Source organism: Salmo trutta, chromosome 33, assembly GCF_901001165.1.
Source record: "Salmo trutta chromosome 33, fSalTru1.1, whole genome shotgun sequence".
Classification (NCBI taxonomy): domain Eukaryota; kingdom Metazoa; phylum Chordata; class Actinopteri; order Salmoniformes; family Salmonidae; genus Salmo; species Salmo trutta.
The window spans coordinates 1,939,925-1,964,922 of NC_042989.1; the positions used below are offsets into that span (position 1 = coordinate 1,939,925).

The 24,998-nt window shown below is 44.4% G+C and overlaps 1 protein-coding gene across 13 annotated transcripts in view; it reads left to right on the plus strand.

Annotated features, from left to right (window-relative positions):
- nrxn3a (neurexin 3a) overlaps positions 1-24,998 on the plus strand; it is a 437,173-nt gene that overhangs the window by 91,494 nt on the left and 320,681 nt on the right. For all 13 annotated transcript variants that reach the window (XM_029729379.1, XM_029729385.1, XM_029729374.1 and 10 more), the window contains exons 8-10: positions 19,199-19,492; positions 19,701-19,848; positions 20,982-21,365. In XM_029729379.1, coding sequence (XP_029585239.1) covers positions 19,199-19,492; positions 19,701-19,848; positions 20,982-21,365 — 826 coding nt within the window. The remainder of the gene's footprint in view (positions 1-19,198; positions 19,493-19,700; positions 19,849-20,981; positions 21,366-24,998) is intronic.

Here is a 24,998-nt window from a genome sequence, read left to right on the forward strand (position 1 = left end):
CAGAGCCACTTACAATCAGTGCAATATGTGAGTCTGTGCTTTACACCAGTGTTTCAAAAATGGCTGGTTAGGACCAAATGGTCCAGTGGGTTACTGTTCAAGCTTGGGTTGAACGTTTGGGAACCGTTACTACGGTACTGTGGGTTCGCTAAAATGGGTTGAATATCATAGGTTACTTGTAAAGAGAGTATCTTGCAATGTGTATTATGCTCTGTGGATCCTATGAAATCAGGATTAAATTCAATAAAGCCCATCTGGTTTTGAAGAAGGGAGAGATCAGAGCTTTCAGTATCTTCTGGGAGCCATCTGATCCAATTCACAGTGGTTATTCATTTTCACCCGACATCAAATTGTTGCAGGCGTATTTAATTTTGTTTTTCAATTGTTGGTAAATCATTTGATTACGGCCGCGGACGTCAAGCAGTTGCCTGGATGCAGAGGCTCAGGTGAAGTGATGGGATGGGATTCGTTGACTATGCAGCTGGGTTTAAATCTAACAGGAGAGCAGGAAGCAAAGAGACAGTCTGAAAACGGTCTGTTTGTTCCATTGGGTCTGTTCTGCTCGGAGATGTTTTGATTAAGCCAATTTTTTAACAGTGTCACAGTTGCCCTCTGAGCACACATACACACACAGTTCCCTGGAGTTGGTGATGTCATCTTTTAAGCGCTTGGCTGGAGACGGTTGCTGCAGTGTGGCAGTATGGTCCTGTATCTCTCTCTGGAGCTGTTCCCTACTGGTACACACACACACACAAACATACACACTTTCACCCCCTGCCCAAACACATGTTCCCACACCCCCTGCCACCTCCTCTCCATCTCTCCATCAGAGCGTCATGTAGCCCAGGAGATCGGGGGAAATGTGTAGCAGCCATATAATCTCCTTTGCCCTACTTCCTGCTCTGTGCCATGCTGGGCAGGTCTGCCCATACTGACCCAATCACCACTGTATCACTGGGGCCAGTAGCTCACCAAAACCATGATACACGCGTACATGTATGAACACGCATGGACTTACACAAATGTTCACACACTTTCACTGGTCCTAGGGAAGTCATTGTTCCCTCAATGTTGATGAAAATGCATTTTGTCCCTATTCCTTTCATTCCATCTCCTCTCAATACATGGGTCAACGACACATACACACATGCAAACATGGCGCGGGAGAGAATAGGGGACGTTTTACGGGCTCCTGCCCATAATGTTTTTGCCATCATTTCCTGTGACTGAAAAGAGTGTCTGGACATCAGAACAGCTATCACTAACCTCAATTTGGACGAGGACTTCTACTTCAATGAGTCGGAGGCAAAATAATGCTGATTAGCCCAAATCTCCAACACTATAGAGGCCGGCGTGGGGAATACCTGACGAGACTATGTCGAAGAGTGGATAAATTACCCCTACACTCCGTTCTATTGGCAAACGTGCAATCACTGGAGAATAAACTGGATGAGCTCCGTTCGAGACTATCCTGTCAACGTGATCTGAAGAACTGAACAAGAGTTTGAACAAGGAACAAGGCTGAACAAGGATTTGGTAAATATACAGTGCCTTCACAAAGTATTCAGACCCCTTGACTTTTGGTACGTTACAGCCTTATTCTAAAATTGATTTAAAAAATAAAATAATCCTCAGCAATCTACAATTACGTAGAGAAATCTTTGCACATTTATTAAAAATAAAAACATAAATACCTTATTCACATAAGTATTCAGAACCTTTGCTATGAGACTCAAAATTGAGCTTGGGTGCATCTTGTTTCAATTTATCATCCTTGAGCTGTTTCTACAACTTGATTGGCACACACCTGTCTATATAAGGTCCCACGGTTGACAGAGCAAAAACCAAGCCATGAGGTCGAAGGAATTGTCCGTAGAGCTCCGAGACGACAGCATTATGTTGAGGATTGAAAGTGCCCAACAACACAGTGGCCTCCATCATTCTTAAATGGAAGAAGTTTGGAAGGACAACCATCACTGCAGCACTCCACCAATCAGACCTTTATGTTAGAGTGGCCAGACAGAAGCCTCTCCTCAGTAAAAGGCACATGACAGCCCGCTTGGAGCCAAAAGGCACCTAAAGACTCTCAGACCATGAAAAACAAGGTTCTTTGGTCTGATGGAACCAAGATTGAACTCTTTGGTCTGAATGCCAAGCGTCACATCTGGAGGAAACCTGGCACCATCCCTACAGCGAAGCTTGGGGGTGGCAGCATCATGCTGTGAGGATGTTTTTCAGCGGCAGGGACTGGGAGACAGGATCGAGGCAAAGATGAACGGCGCAAAGTACAGAGAGATCCTTGATGAAAAACTACTCCAGAGCGCTCAGGACCACAGACTGGGGGGAAGGTTCACCTTTCAATAGGACAATGACCCTAAACACACAGCCAAGACAAGCAGGAGTGGCTTTGAGACAAGTCTCTGAATGTCCTTGAGTGGCCCAGCCAGAGCCCGGACTTGAATCCAATTGAACATCTCTGGAGAGACCTGAAAATAGCTGTGCAGTAAAGCTCCCCATCCAACCTGACAGAACTTGAGAGGATCTGCAGAGAAGAATGGGAGAAACTCTCCAAATACAGGTGTGCCAAGTTTGTAGCGTTATATCCAAGAAGACTCAATGCTGTAATCGCTGCCAAAGGTGCTTCAACAAAGAACTGAGTAAAGGGTCTGAATATTTATGTAAATATGATATTTAAGTTTTTATTTTTGATACATTTTCAAACATTTCTAAAAACCCGTTTTTGCTTTGTCATTACGGGGTATTGTCTGTAGATTAATGAGGGTGAAAAAACGATTTAATCCATTTTAGAATAAGGCTGTAACGTAACAAAATGTGGAAAAAGTCAAGGGATCTGAATACTTCCCGAATGCACTGTAAATCTATCTGTTTTTTCTATACATTGGCAGGACAGAACGGTGGCGTCGGGGAAGCTCAGGGGAGGTGGTGTCGGTCTTTTTGTTAACAACAACTGGTGCGCGTTCTCTAATATTAAGGAAGGCTCGAGGTTCTGCTCGCATGAGTTAGAATAACTCATGATAAACTGTAGACCATAGTGTTTACCATCTATATTTTTCGTAGGTGTCTATTTACCACCAAAAAACGATGCTTGCACTAAGACCGCACTCAACGAGCTGTATAAGTAAACAAGGAAATACTCACACAGAGGTGGCGCTCCTAGTGGCCGGTTACTTTAATGCAGGAAAACTAAAAACCGTTGTACCTCATTTCTACCAGCATGTCACCTGTGCAACTAGAGGTGAAAAGTCCTTTACTCTGCACACAGAGATGCCATCAAAGTTCTCCCTCGCCCTCCATTTGGCAAATCTGACCCATAACTCTCTCCTCTTGATTCCTGCTTACAAGCAAAAACACAAACAGGAAATACCAGTGACACGCTCAATATGGAAGTGGTCCGATGAAGCAGATGCAGGACTGTTTCGTTAGCACAGACTGGAATATGTTCTGGGATTCATCCAATGACATTGAGGAGTTTACCACATCAGTCACCGGCTTCATTAATAAGTGCATTGACAACGTCATCCCCACAGTGAATGTACGTACATATCCTAACCAGAAGCCATGAGTCACAGGCAACATACGTACTGAGCTAAAGGCTTGAGCTGCCTCTTGCAAGGAACGGGACACTAATCCGGATGCTTATAAGACCGCTACGCCCTCCGACGAACCATCAAAAAGGCAAAGCATCAATACAGGACCAAGATCGAGTCCTACTACACCAGCTCTGACGCTCGTCGTATGTGGCAGGGCTTGCAAACTATCACTTATTACAAAGGGAAACCCAGCTGCGAGCTGTCCAGTGACGTGAGCCTACCAGATGAGCTAAATACATTCTATGCTCACTTTGAGGCCAGCAACACTGAACCACGCATGTGAGCACAAGCTGTTCCAGAAGACTGCGTGATCACGCTCTCAGTAGCCGATGTGAGTAAGACCTTGAAACAGGTTGACATTCACAAGCCCGCTGGGCCAGGATGCATGCTCAGTGCATGCGCTGACCAGCTGGCAAGTGTCTTCACTGAAATGTACAACCTCTCCCTGACCCAGTCTGTAATACCAACATGTTTCAAGCAGACCACCATTGTCCTTGTGCCCATGAACGCCAAGGTAACCTGACTAAATTACTATCGCCCCGTAGCACTCACATGAAAGGCTTTGAAAGACTGGTTGAATGGCTCACATCAACACCATCATCCCAGACACCCCGGACCCACTCCAATTCGCATACCGCCCCAACAGATCCACAGATGACACAATTTCTATTACACTCCTCACCGCCCATTCCCATCTAAACAAAAGGAACACCTACGTAAGAATGCTGTACATTGACTACAGCTCAGCATTCAATGCCATAGAGCCCCCTCATCACTAAGGTGAGGACCCTGGGATTAAATACCTCCCTCTGCAACTGGATCCTGGACTTCCTGTAGGCAGCAACACATCCGCCACGCTGACCCTCAACATGGGGACCTCTCAGGAGTGTGTGCTTAGTCCCCTCCTGTACTCCCTGTTCACCGACGACTGCGTGGCCGTGCACGACTCCAACACTATCAGTAAGTTTGCTGGCGACACGACGGTGGTAGGCCTGATCACCGACGATAATGAGACAGCCTACAAGGACGAGATCAGAGACCTAGCAGTGTGGTGCCAGGACAACCACCTCTCCCTCAACATCAACAATACAAAGGAGCTGATTGTGGACTACAGGAAACAGAGGGCTGAGCACTCCCCCATCCACACTGACGGGGCTGTAGTGGAGCAGGTCGAGAGCTTCAAGTTCCTTGGTGTCCACATCACTAAGGAACTATCATGGTCCACACACACTAAGACAGTCGTGAAGAGGGCACGACAATGCCTTTTCCCCCTCCAGGAGGCTGAAAAGATTTGACATGGGCCCTCAGATCCTCAAAAAGTTATACAGCTGCACCATTGAGAGCATCTTGACTGGCAGCATCACCACTTGGTATGGCAACTGCCGATTGCAAGGCGCTACAGAGGGTAGTGCGTCAGAGGAAGGCCCTAAATAGTCTCTTCTTGCTTCTACCGCACAGCAAGCAGTACCAAAGCACCAAGTCTTGGACCAACAAGACCCTGAACAGCTTCTACCCCCAAGCCATAACACTACTAATTAGTTAGTCCGGGTATCTACTGTTTAACTATTTAACTATATGGTAGGCCATCATTGTAAATAAGAATTTGTTTTTAACTGACTTGCCGAGTTAAATAAAGGTACAAAAAATATAAAAATAACGAAATAAATCTGCATTGACCCTTTTTGCACTAACTCATTTGACTCATCACATACACTGCTGTTACTGTTTATTGTCTATCCTGTTGTCTAGTCACTTTATCCCTACCTATATGTGCATATCTACCTCAATTACCTCGTACCCCTGCACATGGACTCGGTACTGGTACCCCGTGTATATAGCCATGTTATCTTTACTCATTGTGAATTTATTCCTTGTGTTATTATTATTTTTCTATTATTTCTCTTTGTTTCTCTCTGTGTCATTGGGAAGGTCCCGTAAGTAAGCATTTCACTGTTAGTCTACACCTGTTGTTTACAAAGTATGTGACAAATACATTTGATTTGACACACACAAACACACGCACACACATGCAAACCCGCACGTACACAGAAACACTGCTATCCTCCACACTGCACTCCCTGCCATTAACACTAATTTGCCTGCTGGCGATGCTCTTGTCCGTGCCATCAAACGCTATTATGGATAAATGTTTTGTTACCATGGCATCAGGTAGGCCCCCACGTCTCCCGCTATTGAAAAACACACACACACACACACACACACACACACACACACACACACACACACACACACACACACACACACACACACACACACACACACACACACACACACACACACACACACACTGAAGCGTGACTTGGTAGCCGATTATTATGCCTTACATATGTGGACATAATAACAGTCTTTATGCCTCCTTTATCCTCCATAAGACGTCTTTGTGGTGTTCCTATCAGAGAAACACTGACTAAGAGACAGCTACAGCAGTTCTGTTGAAATAATGTCCAATTCAATCATTGATACTTGTAATGTATTTCTGATCATCATAGAATCATATGTATGTCATTTCTGAATGACAATACTTTTTATTTCGTAGCATAATATAGTTACTGTTTATTTTGTTATTTGAAATCGTTTATATTGTGTTAAGTAAAATGTTTTGTTTTATTTAATCATATTCTAAACTGATAAGTATAATCCAATTCATGAATTATTATATGAAAAGAGGTAAAACAATGTAGATGTGATTTGATTATCCATTTTTATATCTGTTACACCTGTTTAACATTTAGTTAAGGTCTTTCCGTTTATCAGATTGCCATGTCTGTGTTACCAACAGAGTGGGATATTTACTCTCTGGAGAAGTTGTCTGATAACCAGTGTGATGTGGAGAAAGGTCGAGTCCTTAGATGACCATGCAGTCACCCTGTCTAAACAGCCCCAGGAAGACGTGTGTGTGTGTGTCTGCCCTCAGATCAGATCGAGTTGAGATTAGCTAGTCTAGCTCTAGCCAGTGGCCTGTGGCTGTCCCCATCCACACTGTCACACTCTTACCCCATGTCAACAACACACACACACACACACACACAGCACAAATGCCTCACACCACTAGGTGCCATAGAAGTCTGACATATAGTACACGATATATACAAATTAGTGGATTCGGCTATTTCAACCACACCCGTTGCTGACAGGTGTATAAAATTGTGCGCACCGCCATGCAATCTCCATAGACAAACATTGGCTGTAGAATGAACTTTCAACGTGGCGTCATAGGATGCCACCTTTCCAACAAGTCAGTTTGTCAAATTTCTGCTCTTCTAGAGCTGCCCTGGTCAACTGTAAGTGCTGCTATTGTGGAAACGTCTAGGAGCAACAGCAGCTCAGCCGGGAAGTGGTAGGCCTCACAAGCTCGCAGAATGGGACTGCTGAAGCGTGTAGCTCGTAAAAATCGTCTGTCCTCTGTTGTAACACTTACCAAGTTCCAAACTGCCTCTGGAAGCAAGGTCAGGCCAATGCATAGTGCTAACTGTAAAGTATGGTGGAGGAAGAATAATGGTCTGGGGCTGTTTTTCATGGTTCGGGCCAAGCCCCTTAGATTCAGTGAAGGGAAATCTTAAAGTAACAGAATACAATGACATTCTAGACGATTCTTTGCTTCCAACTTTGTGGAAACAGTTTGGGGAAGGCCCTTTCCTATTTCAGCATGACAATGCCCCGTGCACAAAGTGAGGTCCATACAGAAATGGTTTGTCGAGATCGGTTTGGAGGAACTTGACTGGCCTGCACAGAGCCCTGACCTCAACCTCATAGAACACCTTTGGGATGAATTGGAACGCAGACAGCGAACCAGGCCTAATCTCTCAACATCAGTGTCCGACCTCACTAATGCTCTTGTGGCTGAATGGAAGCAAGTCCTCGCAGCAATGTTCAAACATTTAGTGGAAACCCTTCCCAGAAGAGTAGAGGCTGTTATAGCAACAAAGGGGGGACCAACTCCATATTAATGCCCATGATTTTGGAATGAGATGTTCGACGAGCAGGTGTCCACATACTTTTAGTCATGCATTGTACAGTTGACGTTGGAAGTTTACATACTCCTTAGCCAAATACATTTAAACTCAGTTTTTCACAATTCCTGACATTAAATCCTAGTAAAAATTCCCTGTCTTACTTAGGTCAGTGAGGATCACCACTTTATTTTAAGAATGTGAAATGTCAGAATAATAGTAGAGAATGATTTATTTCAGCATTTATTTCTTTCATCACATTCCCAGTGGGTCAGAAGTTTACATACATTCAATTAGTATTTGGTAGCATTGCCTTTAAATTGTTTAACTTGGGTCAAACGTTTCGAGTGGCCTTCCACAATCTTCCCACAATAAGTTGGGTGAATTTTGGCCCATTCCTCCTGACAGAGCTGGTGTAACTGAGTCAGGTTTGTAGGCCTCCTTGCTCGCACATGCTTTTTCAGTTCTGCCCACAAATTTTCTATAGGATTGAGGTCAGGGCTTTGTGATGGCCACTCCAATACCTTGACTTTGTTGTCCTTAAGCCATTTTGCCACAACTTTGGAAGTATGCTTGTGGTCATTGTCCATTTGGAAGACCCATTTGCGACCAAGCTTTAACTTCCTGACTGATGTCTTGAGATGTTGCTTAAATTTTTCCACAGAATTTTCTTTCCTCATGATGCCATCTACTTTGTGAAGTGTACCAGTCCGTCCTGCAGCAAAGCACCCCCACAACATGATGCTGCCACCCCCGTGCTTCACGGTTGGGATGGTGTTCTTCGGCTTGCAAGCATCCCCATTTTTCCTCCAAACATAACGATTGTCATTATGGCCAAACAATTCTATTTTTGTTTCATCAGACCAGAGGACATTTCTCCAAAAAGTACAATCTTTGTCCCCATGTGCAGTTTCAAACCATATTCTGGCTTTTTTATGTCGGTTTTGGAGCAGTGGCTTCTTCCTTGCTGAGCGGCCTTTCAGTTTATGTCAATATAGGACTTATTTTACTGTGGATATAGATACTTTTGTACCTGTTTCCTCCAGCATCTTCACAAGGTCCTTTGCTGAACGCGACTCCTTCCTGAGCGGTATGACAGCTGTGTGGTCCCATGGTGTTTATACTTGCGTACTATTGTTTGTACAGATGAACGTGGTACCTTCAGGCGTTTGGAAATTGCTCCCAAGGATAAATCAGACTTGTGGAGGTGTACAATTTTTTTTCTGAGGTCTTGGCTGATTTATTTTTATTTTCTCATGATGTCAAGCAAAGAGGCACTGAGTTTGAAGGTAGGCCTTGAAATACATTCACAGGTGCACCTCCGATTGACTCAAATGATGTCAATTAGCCTATCAGAAGCTTCTAAAGCCATGACATTATTTTCTGGAATTTTCCAAGCTGATTAAAGGCACAGTCAACTTAGTGTATGTAAATGTCTGACCCACTGGAATTGTGATACAGTGAATTATAAGTGAAAAGATCTGTCTGTAAACAATTGTTGGAAAAATTACTTGTGTCATGCACAAAGTAGATGTCCTGACCGACTTGCCAAAACTATAGTTTGTTAACAAGAAATGTGTAGAGTTGTTGAAAAACAAGTTTTAATGACTGCAACCTAAGTGTATCTGAACTTCTGACTTCAACTGTATGTACAGCCCTGTGTGAGAGCATGGTGCTGGAGTTTGGAAAGCACCCCACCATGTGGAATAAAATGCACACTGCAGAGAGAGAGAGAGATAGAACCTCTTGGCAGCGACAGCTTGTCTCAGGATCTGGGCACCATTTGGTGTTTTACAACATCTTGTGTGGTATTTGCTATTTTCTGTTAACCGTCAGTCCCTGTTTTTATCCAAACACACACTGTGGGAGATTGGTATACACCCATAACATGTGGGGGATTGGCATGCATCCTCTAGCAGTATTGCTTTTTTAGTCGTGTCGCTAGGTTGTGACCCTAATAGTATAACAAGAACTCTCACTAACATTATTGACACAGGGTGACACAACCTTCAGTGCCCCCCCCATCCCACCTCCACACACACACACTCCAGCTGCCATCCCTACCCTCCAGTCTCAATGTCTATGCAAATCACTCCTCTTATGCCAGGGGCTAGCGCCATCCTTGAGCAGTGAGTGGTCTGGTCCCACAGACAGAACACACACACACAGTGTGCCCCCATACACACGTACATACATACACACACCCAGCATGCCAGGGGTGTGTTGCATCCTTGAGTGGTGTGTGTGTGTCGGTGGTGGTCTGTGCACAGTGGGGACCCGGGGCCATTAATTCCTGGAGAGCGGTGGGCAGGGCCGGCAGGCAGAGATTTATGGGAGAGGCAGACAGCTGTGGATGATTAATGCGTGTGTCACCAAGGGCCCCACTCAGCCCAGACACACACACATACACACACACACACACACACACACACACACACACACCAATGCAGGGGCCAGGAGGACGATATGGTGTGATTGTGTTTGAGGGCCAGAAGAGGGCCAGAGGAGCCTGGACTCCTTTTGGAAATATGGAGGCAGTGCCTTAGAATACACACATACACACACGTTTGTTTTACTATCCTTGTGGGGACCAAACAATTGATTCCCATTCAAAATCCTAAACCTAACCCTAATCCTTAACCTAACCTTCACCCCTAACCTTAAATCTAACCTTAACTCCTAACCATAACCCTAAACCTATCCCCTAATTCTAACCCTAACTCTAATTGTAACCCTTAACATAACCCCTAAGCCTAAAATAGCCTTTTTCCTTGTGGGGACCAACTTTTCCTTGTTTTACTATCCTTGTGAGGGCTTCTGATAGTAAAACCCCCCCCAAAAACACACGCCCCTCTTAGTAAAGCTGTATTATGAATACTGTGAGGTGTGTGATTCCAATGACGGTTGTGTTGAATGGGGTTTGGCCTTGGTTATACCCCTGTGTCGTTTCTCACACAGCCAGACAGTGTGTTGATGTCCGTTACTCTCTCTGTCAGTCAGAGTGTCTCTCTCTCTTTGAGCGAGTGTCTGGTAGAGGAGATAACAGGCTGATGGAATTCTACTCTCCATATTCAAACACAAGTCATTTTTCATTTCTACATCCACATAGAACACAAACACACACACCTTGGTTATACCCTTGTGTCATTTCTCACACAGCCAGACAGTGTGTTGATGTCCGTCTCTCTGTCAGTTTGTCTCACCCCCCATCCCACACACACACACACACACACACACACATGCTTCTGAATCAGTCGTGTGGGCATACCTACAGTGTGTCACACAGACAATTTTTAATAGACAGAAGCTCAGTCTGTGTTTCTGCCTTCTCCTGTCTGTGCAAGAATCAGAGATCACTCACTTACTATCTGTTTGATTCACTTCTAATGCTTTATTCAGCTGGGAAACCTGCCCTCTGCATTTGTACTGCCCTGATTAAACACCTGCCGTGTGGTGAGACCGGCAAGATATTTGACTATGTTTGTAGATGCCTTGCTAAAAGTGACTTGTCATCTTGTCAAGGTTTTCCCTCCGCGAGCTGATCGTTATTTGTATCCAACAGTAATATATTCAGCATTTTATCAGGAGGCAATTGGAGGAATGGGATTAGTAATGTGTAGCTATTGTACTTGTAAAATCAACTGGTCCCCAAGCGCAGGCAGCCTATTGTACTGCCGCTCAGTTTCAAATGTGCCTGAACAGATTGTCTCGCAGTCATTTGTCTCCGTCAACCTCTATAATCAGTCATACAGACGGGTCGGATGTTTGAATATGAAAAATGGTTAGAATATGAAAGATTGTAGGGAAGGCTAGGGCTACTGTGTATTATATGACATAAATCTCCAATTTTTGTGCGAGACAGGTGGTATCAAAAGAGAAAGCAGTCTAAGGAGAATACTAAAACAGAGGATCATTGTGTTTTTAATAATACGTAAATACGAATGTCAAATGTAAAGTATTTGTTTGGAGAAGTTACCAAGACAGACAGAGAGAGAGACCGACAAACAGACAGACAGACAGAGAGAAAGAGAGACAGAGAAAGAGTGAGAGAGGGGAGTTGAAATGTCACCGGGCACTGCCTGACGCCTCATCACCGGTTCGGCAGGAATTAGCTAGCTGACATTTTACGTAGACGTCCGCCACCACTCCAGATGACAACGTCGCCTGGCGACCCAAATTGCAAAGTGTCACTTTGTGTCAGACACAGGGAGACGTCTGAGCGTCTCACGGCTTGTGATGTCTGGAAATTACAGAGAAGCCGGCGGTTGAAACTTGATTTAGATAATGAAAAATGCTTCAGGTCGACGTGACAATGCAGATAAACGACGACAAACGACAGTGATAATATCGCAAATAATGATAATCACTGTCCAATCAGTGCGGAGGGATTTGCAGTGCTCTAGCTGGGGATCTTCAAGGTCGTAGTGAGATGGCCGCGGGTGACAGCTACTGATATCTGACTGAAAGGGATTTAGAGGGAAGCATATGTTGGTTGTTTAGTCTGGGGACTTTAGGGGACAATTGGACAGCTTTATTGTTTGTGTCTGTATTCTGTGTTGTGATTTGTAGCACAGTTTGTGTATTATTTGATGTAGCATGTGTATTAAGTTATAGAGTGTGTCTATTGTTTCGCTAACACCCGGCTTCATAACATGTTATGACACGGTCATAACCATGTTATAATGTCATAACGGCTGACATAACTTGTCAGCACCTGTCATAACACTGTCATGACCCATATATTTACACCTGTTGTGACATTTATTGTATTGTTTTATTGCTGGTTATGACACCTACATAAGAGTGTCAAAACCCACATTTATTCAAATGTGTTTTTTCCCTGCCAAGAAGTTTCCTTTCATTTGAAAGTTTGTTTCTTAAGTCATTTGTTGTATAAAAAATATTTAGTCATGTTTTTTTCAATATCATTTTATACAGTGTCATAGAGCATTTCGACCATCCTGTGTCACTTTAGTTAGAGTAAGAAAATACACTTTATGACACTGTCAAGAAGCATTATGACCATCATAAACATATAAGCCAGATAGGCCTATCACGTACATGCCCTTAATTCAGTCATCAGTCAAAAAGAGGGTATCTTGTCCTGCTCCTGAAATCTGCTCCTGCATTCATCCCAGTCATCAGAAACAGAGCACTGGGGTAGGTGCATGTCTGACATCAGTGTGTGCACAATTACAATGATAATTTTAATATGGTCAATTTCAGAATTTTAAAAAAACATAAACATACTTTTGACAAGGTAGGCTATGGTGTAATGCAGTGGTTCCTAAACTTTTTCTAGTCCCATACCCCTTCAAACATTCAACCTCCAGCTGCGATTTTCCAAGGCAGGATACTCTGAGTGCAGCCCAATCCAGAAATCTGGCAGTGGCTTCTGACTAAATACAATTTTCACAGAACCGCTTGTTGCAATTTTCGATGAGGCTCTCTTGTTCAGATATCAGTAAGTGGACTGGAGGCAGGGCATAAAAGGGATCCAGTTGTTTGTGTCATCCGTTTTTGCGTAATTGCGCACCCAACTCATTCAAGTGCTTCGCTATATCAGATTTGACATTGTCTGTAAGCTTGAGTTCATTTGCACACAAAAAAATCATACAATGATGGAAAGACCTGTGTGTTGTCCTTGTTAATGCAGACAGAAAAGAGCGCCAACTTCTTAATCATAGCCTCAATTTTGTCCCGTACATTGAATATAGTTCCGGAGCGTCCCTGTAATCCTAGATTCAGATCATTCAGGCGAGAAAAAACATCACCCAGGTAGGCCAGTCATGTGAGAAACTCGTCATCATGAAAGCGGTCAGACAAGTGAAAATGATGGTCAGTAAAGAAAACTTTAAACTCGTCTCTCAATTTTTTTTAAATTGTCAATACTTTGCCCCTTGATAACCAGCGCACTTCTGTAGGTTGTAAAAGCGTTACATGGTCGCTGCCCATATCATTGCATACTGCAGAAAATACACAAGAGTTCAGTGGCCTTGCTTTAACATAGTTAACCATTTTCACTGTAGTGTCCAAATCGTCTTTCAAGCTGTCAGACATTCCCTTGGCAGCAAGAGCCTCTCGGTGGATGCTGCAGTGTACCCAAGTAGCGTCGGGAGCAACTGCTTGCACGCACATTACCACTCTACTATGTCTCTCTGTCATGGCTTTTGCACCATAAGTATAAATACCAATACATCTTGACCACCAAAGTCCATTTGATGTCACAAAGCTGTCCAGTAAATATCCTCTCCTGTTGTCCTGGTTTGCAGAAGAGGATGTCTTCCTTAATTGACCCCCCATAAATGTAATGGACATATACCAGGAGCTGTGCCAGGCCCGCCACGTCTGTTGACTCATCCAGCTGTAACGCATTGAATTCACTGGCTTGTATACGAAGCAGTAATAGTTTCAAAACATGTCACTGATTAGTCGTGAAACAGTGTTGTTTGATGAAGGCATTGTCTGTATAGTTTTTTGGGCCTTTTCCCACAGCATTGTCCCAGCCATATCTGCAGCAGCAGGAAGAATTAAGCCCTCCACAATAGTATGGGGCTTGCCTATCCTAGCCACTCAGTAGCTCACCATACAGTATAAGACGCTTCTAGCCCCTTCTTATTAATGGTATTTTATACGTCTTACTACTCGAAAGTTGTCTTAATTCTCGCTCAAAAAACTCCTGTGGCTTATTTTTCAAATTGGCATGTTTTGTTTCTAAATGTCTGCGCAAGAGTGAAGGTTTCATTGAGTTGTGAGATAGTACTTTTCCACATATAACACACTGTGTGGGCTGAAGAAAGGCACTACTCCCAATATAAGAGAACCCCAAATCAATGTAGTTCTCATCATATTTGCGCCTCTTCGATGGTCCAACGTCCCTGTCTGTTGTTCGGTGCTTTCCCGGGTAAGGGGGCAGTAGCTCTTTGGCTGTATCAGATTCACAACTGTCAGTGTCCATGCTAGCTGGGCTAACAACAAATGTAGAATTACTGATGCTAGCATTGGATGTTCTCGTGGAAGCAGAACAACTTGTGCCGTCGACAGGTGCAGGTGTAGTACTGCTGGTAGTAGCAGTACTACCAGTAGAGCTGGTATGTGTCTCTATGGACGCGGGCCTTACTTTTTTTTAACCATTTATCCATTTTCGAGCAAACATAATGAGCAGCAGCTATGTTTGACTACATGCGGACCGTTAGTGGAATTCCCGCAAGAGAGTAACGGTTAATGTGATTGGATGTTAATTATTTGACTAGGCTACCTGTATTTGACATTGTGTTGTTATTTCACTGAACACTAGATGGTTTCATTTTATTTTTGGCTGTGAAACGAGGCTACTCAAACGAGGGGAAAACCTCACCCAAATGTATAGCCCCGTTGGAAAATATAAATGGACTGTTTGAAAATGTGAAGAAGAATTGTTATAATTTTTTATTTAAATGTGAATCACATTTTTATTTGGCATACCCCCGATGGAATTGTGTGTACCCCAGTTTGGGAATAACTGGTGTAATGGAATGTTTTGCCTTGTGTGGTAGGTTTTTGACACAACTGTAGTTGTCATAACCAGCCATAAAATAATGCAGTTTATGTCACAACAGGTCTAAATATATGTGTCATGACAGGTTATGTCAGCTGTTATGAAATATTGTGACCATGTGTTATGTGACACTGGGTACCATTGTTTCATTATGTCTATACATCTTTATATCTGTGTATTTCATAGAGTTGCCAATTGGCTGCTGCTCATGCCTTATTTTTTTTATTACCTTTATTTAACTAAGCAAGTCAGTATTTTCAATGACAGCCTAGGAACGGTGGGTTAACTGCCTTGTTCAGGGGCAGAACGACAGATTTTTACCTTGTCAGCTCGGGGATACGATCTTGCAACCTTCCGATTACTACTCCAACGCTCTAAGCACTAGGCTACCTGCCGCCCCTTACGTTGCTCCCACCTAAAGCTACATAATATCTGCCTGGGTACAGCAGTGTACCATGAATGTGTCGGCATACAGTATGTTAGCAGGTGAGTTGCATTTTTCATGCTCCTGTCTCATCTGTGTGTGTTTGTTCTCTGACCGGAACTAATCTCACAACAATGACATTTCACCCCTCTTTCAAATGTCAACCACTGAAACTTTGAACAAGTTACAGTGAATGTGTCATGGCTCCTATCAACTGAGGCTCATGAAGGGGGAAAAAAATAGTTTTCTATTTGATTGCATGAGACAAACTGTTTTGCACCAAATGTCGCAGTGAGTTTGTGAGATAATGTTGCTTCTGAATGAAAGTGAAGATGACCATATGACATAGTACCGTCCGGATTTTGCCGTAAAGCCAAATCTGACCTTGCCTCCAACTATCAACACCTCCAGCTTTAAACAACTCACTGTTCTTATAGGGACTCTTACGGAGCAACTCAGGTCACGCTCTCTCACCATGGAGTTGGGAAGGTTTTCCAACAAAACCCATTCTCGGTGCGTTGATGAATGGCTACGGCCGAGGTGTTTTGGGATGAAATCCCGGCCGGTGGCAGTAATGTATGAGTGTATTAGGAAAGAGAATATCAGGGGGAAGGGATGGGGGATGGAGAGATCGATAGAATTTCAGGTGTGGAGGGCAGCAGATAAAAAGCTTGCACCAAGGAGGAGATGAAGAGGTCTGTGGGCCTCATCTGAAGATCTATAATGGATCTATGCTGGCATATGGGACATTTTATTTCGCTTATTTTACTGGAATATTTCTGTGGGATAAACCCTCCTCGAGATGAATCATTTTATTACCCAAGACAATAGTTATACCTTCATGGAGTCATTATAGCCAAAATGTTGATTACTTACAAAGACCCTGTTTCATGGTCTAACTAGAATTTCAGTTCTGTATAACAGGTCCTAGGGATGGAGAAAATGTTATATTTTAAAGCAATGTCATGTTACTGTGTTTCTTCGGTCAGATTCATCTCTACATTGAACTGTGTATTGACAGATAAGTCAGAACTTAATATCCACCATACATGTGCATCCCTCTGCATCCCACTATCTTTCTATACAGTTAATAGACAGACACTATGGTTCTGCCAACTCCTTAGTGAGAGAAACAGTCTGCCTCAGCAGTATTTTACTGTCAGCCCTGGTTAGGAAATGACTGTAGGGACTTTGTCATGTCTGACTGCTTATAAAAACATACTGGGCATTAACTTACAGAAGCACTTCCATAACTTACACAAACTCAATTAGGATTTGGAGGCGTGAGCGGCACAACCACTTATCTTGTGTGTTTACGAGATATAGGAGCGGAGACAGAATGAGAGCAGCATAGTAGCCATGGTAATCTGCTCTCTGTCCCTATATGTTCCTCTGGAATGGGGACTGAGGGAGGGCAGCTAATTTGGACCAATTTAAAGCCTTTAAGCTAACGTCATCACAAAATGGCCACTGTTTACGGTCCTTAGTGTAGCTGTTTCTGTTTGTTGACACACACATGCACACTGCTTAGGTTCTACTTAGGTAACCTAACGGTTAAGAGCCTTGGGCCAGTAACCGAAAGGTCTCTGGTCCAAATCCCCGAGCCGAGTAGGTGAAAAATCTGTTTATGTGCCCTTGAGCAAGGCAATTAACCCTAATTGCTCATGTAAGTCGCTCTGGATAAGCGTCTACTAAATATGATATGATATGTACATGTTAAGACTGTTTTTTAAAAGCAGTGTTGTCTTATTCTAGTTCCTTGGGTGATACTGTACATACATAACTTTAATAGTCATTATTATTATTGGAACTAGCTGCCAATACAGTGTGTGTGTTTTCCTGGTGTTGCTAGGATGTTTGGCGTGTAAAACTGTAACCTCAGTGTGGTTTTGTTTAGGTAAAGCTTCCGCCATGATCGCTGGGATAAACCCTCTAGATTCCGGATAGGATGGAGGTATGGCAGGCAGGCAGGCAGGCAGGCAGGCAGGCAGGCAGGCAGGCAGGCAGGCAGGCAGGCAGGCAGGCAGGCAGGCAGGGGAATAAGAAAGACAATCTCCTGGTCGGTGGGTCGGGTGGTGGGACGCGTCTACTTCAGGCACCAGAGGGATGAGTTGATTTACTGTCAAATCTGCCGGATTATCAATAATCTCCCACAGACCCCGATCTACCCACAGAGAGCTGTGTACTCACTCACACACCCAGAGAGCGAGAGGTTGTTTGGGTGTGACCGTGCATGTTCGTTTGTGTGTGTGTGTGTGTGTGTGTGCAAAGGTGTGTACGCATGTTCGTAGTTTGCTCAAAATAGGCTACCCAAGAAAAAGAGAAGGGCTTCTGTTCTGTCCAGAGAACTACAAAAAAATGCTTCAATTTTCCACTTGAGCAGATTTCAATTTACACACACATCCCCCTCTGTCTCTGTCCTCTGGGTTATTGACAGCATTAAGACTGCTGTGATAAAAGATTGGCCACTTAGTGGAACTCTGGCTTTGTTTTTCTCTGCTAAGGACACTCACTCACAGAATGGCAAGGTTGGCTATAGTGAACTGTCAGTGTTGTCACTGGTGGGTGTACCTCTCTGATGAAGGATCTAATACCCAAATAGGTTGGTTTGTAGTTTACGAAGAAACTTTTTCCTATTTAATTTAACCCCGTTGCCCTCTAAGAGGGACTGGATATTTCTTAAGGAGATGTGGTGCCTAGAATCATTGTGTTTATGTGTGGCAGACATACTGTGTCTAGGGCCAGAGCATTACATCAGCCTCTCAAAGCAGCCAAGGGCAGCCAGCTACTCTATCCCCCTTTAAAACAGAGCTGGGCCACCACAACTGTGTGTGTGTGTGTGCGCGCGCTCCTGCGCTCACGTGTATGTCTCCCGCCCTTTTGTGGAGCCATTAGCATTGCTATCAGGAAGAGCAGACCCTGATGCATATGTCAGACCACTGAGAGTCAATTACCTCAGCCAGAGACAGCCATTGTGTTTGTCTGTGTGCCCTGGCCTATTGGTATTTAATACAGATATATTAATATAGCCGACTGACTGATCAACATGAACTTTACCTGGCACTTTTGGAGAGACGACACCACCCTGAAAGTCTGACATTAACAAACTGTTATCTTTGAGTGTTTTATTATGCACTGACTGTACAAAACATTAGGAACACCTTCCTAATATTGAGTTGCACCCTCTTTTGCCCTCAGAACAGCCTCAATTCAACTGCATTGCAGTGCTTCACTCAAACCGGCACCTACTACCATACCCCACTCAAAGGCACTTAAAACGTGTGTCTGCCCATTCAGCCTCTGAATGGCACACATACACAATCCACGTCTCAAGGTTTAAAAATACGTCTTTAACCCGTCTCCTCCCCTTCATCTGCACCTATTGAAGTGATCCAAAAGGGGATAATAGCTTTCACCAGGATCCACCTGGTCAGTCTATTTCATGGAAAGAGTTCTTAGTGTTTTTAATGTTTTGTACACTCAGCGTATATTTGTTTAGATCAGTTAATGATAATGTGTTATTTATTTACAGCGCAGGTAATGATGAAGACTGGATACAGAGGTTGATGTCGAAAAAGGTTTGCAATAACTTACTTGACCATACCTTGAAAATGACCGCAACCTCTGTCTCCCTTCCACCAATCTCTCCGTCCAGGTGGTCTACAAGAATAACGATATCCGTCTGGAGCTCTCCCGTCTGGCCCGCATCGTGGACCCTAAGATGAAGATCCAGGGGGACGTGGTCTTCAAGTGTGAGAACGTGGCCACCCTGGACCCTATCTCCTTCGAGACCCCCGAGGCCTACATCAGCCTGCCCAAGTGGAACACCAAGAGAATGGGCTCCATCTCCTTTGACTTCAGGACCTCGGAACCCAACGGACTCATCCTGTTCACCCACGGCAAGCCCCAGGAACGCAAGGAGGCCCAACGCAGCCAGAAGAACACCAAGGTAAGCCAGTGAATGATGAATGGATCAAACAAACAATTCACTTTAGCCTTTAGGTAAAGCTATGTCTAAAACTGTAAATAATCCATTCAGTAGTGTAAGTAAGAAACAAAACATCTGCGTTCAAGGATCTTGGATTTATATATCCTGTTTTGTAAAGATATGTGTTGTACCCCTATGATGAACTAAACACCTTGACGATCTCCCTCAGGTCGACTTCTTTGCGGTGGAGCTGCTGGATGGCAGTCTATACCTACTGTTAGACATGGGCTCTGGGACCATCAAGGTCAAAGCCACCCAGAATAAGGTCAACGACGGGGCCTGGTACCACGTGGACATACAGAGGGATGGACGCTCAGGTGAGTCCTCTTTACCCTCCTCTCCCACTCTCTACTCCCCTATCCCCATCTCTCTATCACTACCTTCTCTCACTCTCTCTGAGTGTGTGTGTGTCTGTGTGTGTGTGTTGTTGTATTGATGTGAGTGCAGCGTGTCACTCTCTGCCCAGTGCTGGGCCTGTGAGGGTCTCAGAGGGCAGACAGGCTGTTAGACAAGGCTGGGATGGCATGGCCAGGTGACTCACTGCAGCACATATTACTGCTATTGATCTACCACTGCCGCCATACACACATGGGCACACACACACATGGCTGCACACATACACACACACAGACGAACACAGAAGCACGTATACACACACTGTTCAAGCTCTCCATCTCACTCTGGATCTGAGTTAAGGACACACAGAGAGGCCACACACACTCCGCTGCTTGGCTTGAGACATAAACAGAGATAAGCCCTGCCATACAGCAGTGTCTGCGCTGTAACTGTCTCTCCGTTCTCTCTCACTCTCTCGTTCTACCCCCCTCTCCCTCTCTCGGAGGTATACTATAATCACAAAGCTCATATATCGTCTCTAAGCTGTGAGACGCTGTTTGACAGAGAGAGCATCAGGAAGCCCTGTATCAATACCTTACACAGACAGTGGATTACCAATACGTTACGCTATACTCAACATCTTCAGCATCTTCAAGGCTGTCAGCTGTCAAAACTCTACCATCATTGTAGATGAGTGTGGAAAAGTAAAGATTGCTGGCCTAGTAAAACGAGGCGACCGCTACTGTAGCTAGCGTAGTAACCTTTTTGAATATACTGTATTTATTGAGCACACAGATTACAATTGGGCCCACTTAGGCTAGAACAGGGGTATTCAGTTCTGACTCTATGAGGTCCGGAGCCTGCTGGTTTTCTCTTCTACCAGATAATTAGTTGCACCCACCTGGTCTAAATCAGTCCCTGACGAGAGGGGAAAAATGTAAAAAATGCATTGGGAACTGGCTTCGAGATCCAGATTTGAGTTTGAGGAGGCTAGTTTGGAAACCCCTGCTCTACAGTGTATGAGAGTACTGTCTTATCTTACAATAATAGACATACAACATAAAAATGTTCTGTTTAATTCTTTGTTTTAAAACCACCTCCTCTCCCTCTCCAGGCACCATCTCAGTCAACAGCCGGCGCACCCCGTTCACAGCCAGCGGTGAGAGTGAGATCCTTGACCTGGAAGGAGACATGTACCTGGGGGGTCTACCCTCGGACCGCGCCAACCTCATTCTGCCCACCGAGCTGTGGACCGCCATGCTCAACTATGGCTACGTGGGCTGCGTGCGCGACCTCTTCATCGACGGGCGCAGCAAGGACATCCGACAGATCGCTGAGGCTCAGAACGGGGCGGGCATCAAGCCGTCGTGCAACAAGGTGGTGGGGAAACAGTGCGAGAGCTACCCGTGTAAGAACAAAGGCGTCTGTAAGGAGGGATGGAACCGGTTTATCTGTGATTGTACCGGCACGGGGTACTGGTCACGCACCTGCGAGAGAGGTAGGTGGAAGCGATTGATTTGTGTGTTTTTCATGAGTGCTTGTGTGTGTGTGTGTGTGTGTGTGTTCTGACTGTGTACAGTGCCTTCGGAAAGTATTCAGACCCCTTGACTTTTTCCACATTTTGTTACGTTACATCCTTATTTTTTCACCCCCTCATCAATCTACACACAATACCCCATAATGACAAAACAAAAACAGGTTTTTTGAAATTTTTGCAAATGATTAATAAATAAAAAACGGAAATATTACATTTACATAAGTATTCAGACCCTTTACTCAGTACTTTGTTGAAGCATCTTTGGCAGCGATTACAGGCTCAAGTCTTCTTGGGTATGACGCTACAAGCTTGGCACCCCTGTATTTGGGGAGTTTCTCCCATTCTTCACTGCAGATCCTCTCAAGCTCTGTCAGGTTGGATGGGGAGCATCGCTGCACATCTGTTTTCAGGTCTCTCCAGAGATGTTTGATCGGGTTCAAGTCCGGACTCTGGCTGGGCCACTCAAGGACATTCAGAGACTTGTCCCGAAGCCACTCCTGTGTTGTCTTGGCTGTGTGCTCAGGGTCGTTGAAGGTGAACCTTCATCCCAGTCTGAGGTCCTGTGCGCTCTGGTGCAGATTTTCATCAAGGATCTCTCTGTATGTTGTTCATCTTTGCCTCGATCCTGACTAGTCTCCCAGTCCCTGCCACTGAAAAACATCCTCACAGCATGATGCTGCAACTACCATGCTTCACCGTAGAGATGGTGCCAGGTTTCCTCCAGACGTGACGCTTGGCATTCAGGCCAAAGACTTCAATCTTGGTTTCATCAGACCAGAGAATCTTGTTTCTAATGGTCTGAGAGTTCTTTCGGTGCCTTTTGGCAAACTCCAAGCGGGCTGTCATGTGCCATGTTTACTGAGGGTTGGCTTCCGTCTTGCCACTCCACCATAAAGGCCTGATTGGTAGAGTGCTGCAGAGATGGATGTCCTTCTGGAAGGTTCTCCCATCTCCACAGTGGATCTCTGGAGCTCTGTCAGAGTGATCATCGGGTTGCCCCGATTGCTCAGGGAGAGTCTTGGCGGCCAGCTCTAGGGAGAGTCTTGGTGGTTCCAAACCTCTTCCATTTAAGAGTGATGGATTCCACTGCGTTCTTGGGGACCTTCATTGCTGCACGCATTTTTTGGTACCTTTCCCCAGATCTGTGCCTCGACACAATGCTGTCTCGGAGCTCTATTGACAATTTCTTCCACCTCATGGCTTGGCTTTTGCTCTGACATGCACTGTCAACTGTGGGACCTTATATTGACAGGTGTGTGCCAAATCATGTCCAATTAATTGAGTTTACCACAGGTGGACTCCAATCAAGTTGTAAAAACATCTCAAGGATGATCAATGGAAACAGGGTGCACCTGAGCTCAATTTCGAGTCTCATAGGAAAGGGTCTGAATACTTATGTAAATAAGGTATTTCTGTTTTTTCTTTAATATATGTGCAAACGTCTAAAAACCTGTTTTTGCTCTGTCATTATGGGGTATTGTGTGTAGATTGATTAGATTTGTATTTATTTAATCCATTTTAGAGTAAGGCTTTAATGCAACAAAATGTGGAAAAGGGGAAGGGGTCTGAATACTTTGCGAATGCACTGTATGTGTGCGTGTGTGTTTTTCTTGTTTTGTTGTGTGGATTTGATTTACATTTATGCCATTTAGCAGACGCTCTGATACGGAATGACTTACAGGCACAATTAGGGTTAAGTGCCTTGTTCAAGGGCACATTGGCAGATTTTTCAGTTAGTCTGCTCATTTACTCTTTTCTTCCTGTGAAATAGTTTATTAAAGCATTAGTGGGCCTTTGGCCGTGCTCCACGTGTCAGTGGGAGTTTAAGGCTCTAGAGGAGGTTGTGGTGATGGCTGTATTGTTGACACTGTTGAAAGATTAATGTGGTTTCTGCCCTTTTCCTGTGAACTTTACTCTGCCCAAGGCAATCCGGTGTTAAAGTTTCATGACCAGTTTCCAAATTGCATCGCTTGTTTTCAAAGTGTAGAAGAAAACAGTACTTTTTATTCACCCCCCCCATTTTCCCCTATTTTTTTGTCAGGACTTGAGGGTGTTGCATGTGTTTCAATACAATGTTCCATCTCTTTCTCGCTCTCACCTTTATCAAATCCTACAGTTACTTGCAGTCTTTATGACCTCTCTGTCTCTCTCTCCCAATCACACAATTACAGCCAGAGGATATACAGTACAAACCCATTACTGGAGATAATGTACCACAGTAATACACTATACTGTAAACCTACTGCTTATTAATGGAAACACATACTTATCGATCCCCCCCCCCACTCCCTCCTTTTATCTCCCTCGGTTACAGACACATATTGTAAATCAGGCCATCTTTGGCGCTATTCTTAGGGTCAACCCGCCAAAGACCTGCACTTGTGAGTGAAAACACTTATTGCAAACACCGGCGAAAGGGTTGGAATTACAGCTGCGTGGCCATATCGATATCTATTATGGAATCTATTCATCTAATGTGGGAGATAAAAGGTTCCGGAGTCTGTGGAACTGCCTCTTTACAAGGTCACCTGTATATGACACCTCTGAAAACACACAGGATACACACACAGGTTTCTTTGAATATGTGCTCGTATTGCAGTACAATAGATCAGTGAAATGTATTCAGTATGAATCAATTCTGCATGACCAATACTGAGAAATGAGAGGAGATGTCTGACGAAGGATTGCTGTGCTAAGGGTATGTCTTTTAGGGGTATGACATTTTTAGACCTTAGTTTACACAATCTTGTGCAATATAAGCTGTTTTGAAGTATGTCGTTGGAATCCGCTATGCTTCACGTAATTTTAACATCTTGACCATGTTCTGTTATAATATCCACCCGGCACAGCCAGAAGAGGACTGGCCACCCCTCATAGCCTGGTTCCTCTCTAGGTTTCTTCCTAGGTTTTTGGCCTTTCTCAGGAGTTTTTCCTAGGGAGTTTTTCCCAGCCACCGTGCTTCTTTCACATGCATTGCTTGCTGTTTGGGGTTTTAGGCTGGGTTTCTGTACAGCACTTTGAGATTTCAGCTGATGTACGAAGGGCTATATAAATAAATTTGATTTGATTTGATTTGTTTTGGCATGGAACAAAGCACGCTGGTAATAAAGTTAAAGAGAAGAGCATTTTGCTTCACTAATTTGATTAGAACAGAACGCATGACATGAAGGTACGTTCATCCGCTTCGATTATCTTTGTTGTGCGTGTGTGTGTCTGTGTGTGCACGTGTGTGTGTGTATGTGATATCAGTGTGTGTGTGTTCAGTGTTGATATTATGAATGATTATGGGTAGGCAGAGCCCAGGCAGGCGATAGCAGTGCCTGTGCTAGAGCTTTATGTCACAGCCGGCTGGCTACAGCCTTGGAGTTAATGGCTGTTGACTCAGGCACTGTAAAGGTCACCTAACCCAGGCCCTGGGAGAGAGAGGCCACGGCCAGGACCCCATGGCTCCACAACAGCATCACAGTGCCATGCACACAGCCAAGCACACACATTGACACACATGGACACGCGCTCCTACGCGTGCACACACACACACACATGGACTCACACACTCATACACACACACACACTCTTCTCCCCCAGTTTGTCAGA